Here is a 7,966-nt window from a genome sequence, read left to right as displayed (position 1 = left end):
TATACTAAGTTAACTTAAGCTACTTACTTAATATATAAGTATTATATATAATTTATTAACTTTAATTCCTAGCCCTAACCTTAACTTAATTAACTAACCTTAATATCTTATCTTAATATTAAGAATATAATAAAAATTTAAGATCTTTTTATAATATATATAAAAAGTAAAATATAAAGCTTTAGAAATTTTAGCTTAAGTACTTTATAAGTATTATAAAGGCTTTAAACTTAAATAATAAAGGTTTATTATATAGTCCCTTTTTATATATAGTAATATTATAAATAAGCTTTATAGCTCTCTTTAATAAGTCTCCTTAAATAGTTTAATATATTATCTCTTAAGTAGTATTATTTTACCCCCCTAAACACTACTCTAGAAGAACCTAGTCTAGCCTTACTAAAATGCAACCCATTGCCAATACCAGTGCTGGATCTGATCATATATATCACGCACTATATCCTTCACTGCCCAATTGGGAAGTTGCACGCCATGGCCGTCTTCCTGAGCGAGTCCGTTTGCCTTGGTGGGCATTTGTATAGAGATCCTCTCGGGGCCTAAGATCCACGTCTTGGCAATGTCATCTTTCATGTTAACTGTGAAACTTTTGACATGCTCGTCAAAAACCAGAGGCTGATCAACTCCAAGGCCTTGAAACAGCAAGTCAGCCTCTGGCAAGTCGTCGCTTTCCATCTCAGTCAGATCGTGGAGATATCCTTGAGCGACTGTTGCGAAGGAAGCGATTTGGCGCATTACGCTGGCTATGTCCCTGAGGCACGGGTCTCCAGGCCGTTCAGCAGTCACAACCAGCAGCGATGGCCATAGAGAGTTTGAGATGACTAGTGCCTGTCTCAAAATGTGAAGCTGAGAAGTAGTTAGGATCTCACGGCGGCGGCGCATGATTCTCATCCCCTCCACGATGGCCCGTATGGTGACAATAACATATGGAAGATCGTCGCTGCCAAGCTGCCGAGGTAATATTGGCCCCCTGAGTAGCCGATGTAAGGCTTCCGTATACACATCCAGAAGGGCAAAAGAGGAACTATCCAGGAAAGACACCCCGAGAATGGCCGGTAGCATCTTTCCCAGAACAAAGGCCAGTATGCTCTTATGCTTCATGGCTTCTCGAAGCATACGAACATCATGTGCTAGGTTTCCCTTCCTCAGGGCATGTTTGAAGTTATTGAACAGGAGGTAAAACAATTCGTGAGCTGCCCTAGGATCACCCTCTTCTATGCGAATGCCATACGAAAGCATACCTGCAATCTGAAGCTGGGGATCTTGAATGGGCGGGTGATAATATTCTCTGCTGCTCTGAAGGAAGAAGCCGTCTATATTGCATATGTCGGATCCGTGTGCCTTGATCGATGATATAACGCCTTGAACGAACTCGACGTACTGCCGATGCTGCAAAGTATTCTCATACGTCACACTCAGGTCGTTTCGCATCTGTCCCATCGCGAGCCTGAGGGTCCTCGAGTATTCAATGGAAAGAACTCGGCGAGCCTGAGGGCCAGCGCGACGAAGCTTTTTGCGCATTGACGAAAGCGCAAACTCGAACAAGAGATGGTTTGTTTTGTAGCTTGGCTGAGTTGGTAACTCGACCATGCGGTCAGGGATGTACCCGTTGGTATAGCAATGCCGCTGTATATCGATGAGGTCTTCATACCTCAAGTATTCGATGGGCGTGACCAATGCCAGAATCCACACCTCACAGATGTTGAAATCAACGTCGGAGAAATCGTCAAATTCGTACCTCAGCAGCGTCGATATGAACAGGATAAGATGTTGTCTGTGTGAAGGATCCATAGATTGTAATTGGCCACTAAACAAGCAGTAATTGCCGCTCTTGAACATATCCGACAGCTTGAACAGGTCACCGTTGATCATTAGGCTACCATTAATGAAGCCAATGCCCATCCTCGCGGATAATGTGGTGACCTGTCTAACACACCAAGCCTTGTCAGCCGTAGGCGATCCTCGAAAGCCAGACCCCTCCGTCGGTAATGACAAGATGCATCGGGCCATTGAGAAATAACTGTGAGATATCTCTTGCCCCAGGGCGCAGAAAGCCTCGTCCGCTTGCGCCGATTCTAAGAGCTGGCTTTCACTCTGCTGGTTGGAGTGGCTCGCCTTGAAGTCCTCGATTCGCGACACAAAGGTGTCCAAGATGGTCAGCGCTGTGCGCAGTATCGACCAATCCAGTTCGAAGGGCGACACTTTGAAGTATTCGAAGACCTGCTTCAGGTGACGGGTGCTCAAACAGTGTGTTGCTGCCTCTAAGTCTGGAGCACATCTGATAACATCTAACGAGGCTGTGAGCGATAGACGTATAACGTCCATCACCGCTGCCTTATTCTTCTTGATTGTGGCATCGACAACACTCTGCGTGATAAACTTACTCTTATCTTCGGAAAGATTTACCTGTTGCAGGTGGACATCTGCCGCGATATTGCCAAACTGCACAAGCATTTGCTGAAAGACGGCATCCCTCCATTCCTCAAAGGGTTTGAAAGATGATTTCGCCTCACCAGATGAGACGACGAACCGCGCAAGTTGAGCCCATGCTCTGATATTGATCAGGCATGCCTCCTTGTGAGAGCTAGCGGCAGCGACCAATTTCTCGATGATGGCTACCGAAGGTCGGATTGCAGGTGGTGCCGCCCAGAACAGCGTACCGATGAGATCATGATGGTTTCTCAAAGCAGCCAAATCTCGCTCATGAACGGTATGTTCCTTGAGGTAGGAGCGATTATGGTTCGGTATGGTTCGGGCTACTAGATTGCGAATGTCTTTCTGGGAGCCAAAGTGCCTGAGGTTCTTGATGCTTAGGGCAAGGAGCTTGAGAAATATGTGAAAGCAGAAGTCATCTGCTTCAACCTCGAGAACTGGCTCTTCGGCTAGTTCCTCTAGGAATCGCGGTGACTGGTAGACTTCTTCGTTTCGGAGATGTGCCAAGCTCCGGGACCCGAAGAAGTCAAAGATAACACCAACAACGGACGCGCTACGAAGCCAACCCCATTGGCGAACCAAGTAGTGGCATCGCGAGATGAGAGCCCGACAATAGTTATTGAAGCTCGCGGTCTGCTGCTCGTTATCTTGGTAGAGTTGGAAAACACGACGGAGTAGCTTCTGAGGTATTGCCCAGCCTTCATTTTCTGCTTTGTGCGGTACCTTGGTAGCTATTCTCCCAGAGTCATCAAACTCAAAAAGCGGCAGCAGGGTGAACATAGTCTCCCAGATGCGTTCAAATTCGAGAGCGTCTGTGCCAGAGAGAACCTCGGGCGTGAGTATGGCTGTCTCTAATGCGCTCCAGAAAGACAGTTGTCGTGAACTTGCATGTCTGAACAACTTAATTAGCAAGGTCCAAGAGTGTACTTCAACAGCACCTTTCTCCAAGGTGCGGTCACGACGATTTGGACGACCGACGTCTCTGTAAACCTGCTGAATTGGATCAAGGCCGCAGCGTAGAAGGACCGAAATCATCAACCCTGCCGGTAATAACATGAAACGTTGTGATCCAGAATGCTCATCCAGGAGTTGCGGCGTGCGTTGACAGTATCGAGTCATTGCGAAGGACATGAGCAACACTCTATCCAAGAGATTGAGTATAAGTTGACGATGAGAGGCATGAAAGAACGACAACTGCGCGAGACCCTTGTCGAGTCGATGAATGACGCTGCCCAAAACCTCTTGTAGCCGCGGTATGAGAGGGGGTGTTAGTGACTCCGTTTCTGGTGTATCGAGGACCTTTTGCATGTATTCAAAGACGGAATGAGTGGCACTGATGGTGCCGCGGATGACCTTCTCCTCTTGGCTCTTTTCCAGTCGCCCAGCCAGTATTATGTCAAGAACAGAGCCAGCCAGTGTATCAAAGAAAAGCCCGATTTCAGAAGACACATGAGGAGTCCAGGAATCTAGATTGAAAACATGGTCATCCAACTTGATGGAGAATCGTGAGTCCAGCTTGGCCTTTCCAACATGTGAATCTTCGACAACAGCTTTGAAGACGCCACTGCCAAGCAGCGTCGAGGGATGGAACTGGACTCCAAGAGCAAGCGGAAATACCTCGAAATGATGAGTATATCGTGTACCATAGGGGCCCAGGCCATAGAGCTTGCTCTTCTCTGATGGACCGTCAGCGGCGATAACATATGAGGCCACCGGAAGAGGATCGCCAGCACGTGTATATTGAGGTGCTGTGACATCAAGTCGAGTGGGCTTTATGCTCTTGCGAAGTCTCGGCGGCCTCTGTTTTCGCTCTTGCTCCTGGGAAATTCGGGAGGGTGTGTGCCCCATGGTGTAGGCTTCCGTAATACTGTGGCTAGGGCCGTCGGTGTTGCTATTCTCAGCCAAATGCAGAGCAGGTTTCTTTCGTCTTTGCTTGTTAAAAATGCGGTCCAGTGCCCCCTTTCTCGAGCGAAAAGAAACCATGGCTTCCCCTGCTTCCTCAGCCACTTCTAACTGAGCCTCCCTTATAGCAAGCGAAGGCAGAAAGCTGCCCACGCCCGCCGCAGACGTCAAAGTCGTGTCGACATCTGTGTCTGAGCCATTTCGCCGATAACTGACGGAACCACTCTTGCCACGGCACTCAACGAGTTTGCGGGAAGTGCCTCTGGATGTACTGAACAAAACGCTGGAGGAAGGTCCTTTACTTGAAAACTTCTGATTCGCCTTTGTAACTTGGTGCCGCTTACGATATGACTGGCTGGCTGCCGTCACGGAAGGCCGCTGTTTGATCAGGCCCGACTTCCACTTCTCCATAACAGACAAGACATCTACTTGGTCTTGCCTGGTAGCAAGTTTGATACGTTTTTGCTGCACACTACTACGCCCCTGAGTGAGGGTTTGCCTGGCGGAGCGTGCAGCAATGCGCATGAATCTAGGAGCATCTGGCTCTATTGTATCGAGAATACTTAGCAAGACAGGGGATTGAGGGCGACGCTTTGGCCTGCCAACCGCTTTCTGACGGGGCTTGTCTGGAATTCGCTGAGAACCATCAGACAGGTGGTCGGCCGGCAATGACTTGGCCCTGTCGCGGGTCTGAGTCTGGAGAAAGCCTGTGATCGCCTGCTGCTTTGAATGGGCCCGCACAAGCCGACTCCGGGATCCGGCGGAGACTTTGGCTCGTTTCCTGTTCCCCTTTGATGCCTTAGAAAGCCGAAGCTGACGCTTGCTACCAACGGCCAATGGACTAATGTAGTCCTCCTCCGCGACTGAATCGTCGCTCAGCCCTTCATTCTCTCGCTCTGAATCTTGCGACGGCGTTATACTGTACTGAGGCTCAGGCATGTCGTCGGTTGTGTACTGGACGGGACTGTCTTCATCTAGGCTCAATGGAATCGCAGTGGAAGAAAGAGCACCGTGAGTCACCGTTTTGGTGAGAGCGATTCCGCGTTGTTGTTGGTGAGCAGAATGATGCCGGGGCCTCCTCTTGGGACTCCGACCAGAGCCATTTTTACTCGTCTGTTGATCAAGTCGAAGCCAAGAAGCGGGCAGTACACCTCGGATACGCCGCCTGAATTGAGTCACCACTTGGTGTGTATCACTCTCGGCCTCGCTCCTGCTTTCAGACCCTTCGTGACCTTCTTGTCGGCTGTGCTCATCTTGCCTGTCGATTTCCTGGGGGGATATGGACACTACAGAATCAGAACCTGAAGGTCCTGGAGGCGTTTTAGGTGAAGACGCCTGCTGATTGATGACTTCCCTCGGGACGCTTTGCTGAGTCTCTGAGTCAGACCCACCTTGAAATGAGCCAGCGGATTTTGGCCTTTGGCCAACGACAGAGTTTGGTTCTGGTGAGTCACTGTAGATAATATCTCGCCTCCGAAACCTCTGTGTCGAAGTTTGAACCTGAGAAGCCCCCCACATCGACTTTTTCGTTCTGGTAGTAGGTGGCCGTCCCAGGAGCTGATCCAAGTCCGGTAGATCTTGGTCATCATCGGCTGCAGTTGTTGGGGAACTTGGTAGACTGGAAATGATGGCTCGAGCAGGTGGCTGAGGTACGCGTGGAAAAGGTTGGTCAGCGTCTGGCATATCAAGCTCTCGCAAGGGTGCTGCGAAGCCGCCAGTTGCTGTCTTATCGGTTTCTGGCGGTAGATCAATGTCCTGGCTATCCTGATCATAGTCTCCATCCCATGAGGCGGCATCTGACGAAGCTTCTGGATCTTGGCGTCTCTCCGATTCGGTGACCACGTTTACCGGTATAAGCCCGTGTTTTCGAAAAGCATTGCTGTAGGTCACCCGATCGTAAAAGTATGGCTTCTCTTGTATCAGATTTCGAGGTCGCAATCTTCGTCCATAACGAGTCGTTGCATCTGCAGTGTCCGACTCGGCAGCATGGTGGTGAGCCACGTTGGCCCGAGTTGTCGTTGGCTGTTCGCCAGAGACCGCAGATGCTGAGGCAAAGCTAGCGGCATCATTGCTGCTCGCGGCTATCGCGTTCCCATTTGGTAAGCTAGGAGCATCCGCTGTCTCTTGGTTGTGGCGGGAGACTACCTCGTCAGGTGAAGATGCGGAAGGAGAAGAAGGTATTGTCTCTGGGAGTTTCGGAGGGGATAGCTGCTCCTGACTCTGGAAGTTGTCCTCTGCAGGAGCCAAAGAGATAGTCACGGATCCCGAAGTTGCCCGCAGACTCGGTCTTGTTGAGAATGGCGGGACATCCGCGGCGGAGGGGATGTTGCCTTGCTCTTCATCGTCTGATCCGGGAAATGCCCAGATGTCCTCTGTGCCCTGGGCTTCAGCGATAGAGGCTGTGACGGGTAGTCGTGTTTCGAGATCGCTGGAGAAGTCATCGCTCTCTTCTTGGGAATCCGGCACCTCTCCACGCTCCCTCCAGTCAGACATTGTCCGCGTCCATGATCTGGAATAGAGAGATTGTTCGACCTTGACGCGTTAATGGAAACGCGCTCCACCAACTTTAATGGGCAAGAGGTAAGGTACGGAGTAAGGTAAGGTAAGGTAGGTACGTACTCCATGCACAGTGCCGCCTCCCCCACATCAACCACCCTTGACCTCTTGGACGTCCGCCCCACTATAGAAATGTTTCCACATATCTTACAATATCAATCGCATACGCTGTGCGCTACCGCGAGCAAATGTTGGACCGGAAGATTTGCTCTGTCTGAAGACTGTGTATATCGAGCCCCCTTTCCGATGAGCCTTCCATAGGTACCGCCCCATGTTTCGAATGTGTCTATAACAGCCAAGTACCTAGGTGCTGGACGTGATATCTCTCTTTTCGGTCATACCCAGCTTGATGGTGAGGTTTGCACGGCATCCTTCGCCAGCTACTCCGTACTCAATCGGATGGGGATGCAGACTGCTGGAATCCTGCCAATGGTTGCATTGACCGTGAGGCTATCATCTCGCATTCCACGCGCCATACATACGTCTGCCATCCATTTGAACAATCGGAGCGGAGGAAACGGCGCCAAGCCTGCCGAAGACACGACAGATCACAATGATGAGATCGAGAACCAACCTGGCACGGAGACATCCGGCGGACGCTCGAGAGGGCACGCGACAGCCTCGATAAGAACCCGCTATCAACGGCGGAGACAGGTCTCTGCTCTGCCACCCGTCGAACTGCCTCAGAGCTTTCTTCGTAATAATGTTACCCTTCACAACTCTCAGGAGCAACCACGACTACCCATTGCGCTGGCGGAAGACGCAAGACATCCAAAGCTATCTCCGCTGTCTGTCGACCAAGGCCCGTCCTTGCGGCAGAAGTCCGAAGCTTTAGAGCTCTATTTCGAGACGGCGTTGAGATACCTCTTGGCACGAGGTCGCGAACTCGCTATAGACCTAGAGAATTCTCGTTTAGCCGAGGGCGATCGAAGATGGGATGCTCCAGAGGCCATAGCACAGGCGGTGCGGGTTTGGGATATGGCGATTGACTCGACCACGCACCTGATTGATGCGATATACCCCATCCGGCAATCTGAACACTTCTACAAAGTGCGGC

The 7,966-nt window shown here is 50.4% G+C and overlaps 1 protein-coding gene across 1 annotated transcript; it reads right to left on the bottom strand.

Moving 5' to 3' along the window:
• Positions 1–399: 399 nt before the first annotated feature.
• BBK36DRAFT_1131183 (hypothetical protein) lies at positions 400–6,852 on the bottom strand (the record flags this gene model as incomplete). The annotated part of the gene is made up of 1 exon (XM_024891933.1): positions 400–6,852. A coding segment is annotated over one exon (6,453 nt), but the record flags the coding sequence as incomplete, so codon positions are not given.
• Positions 6,853–7,966: the final 1,114 nt, after the last annotated feature.

Source organism: Trichoderma citrinoviride (assembly GCF_003025115.1).
Source record: "Trichoderma citrinoviride strain TUCIM 6016 unplaced genomic scaffold BBK36scaffold_25, whole genome shotgun sequence".
Lineage (NCBI taxonomy): Eukaryota > Fungi > Ascomycota > Sordariomycetes > Hypocreales > Hypocreaceae > Trichoderma > Trichoderma citrinoviride.
This window is presented reverse-complemented; position numbering and strand designations above follow the sequence as displayed.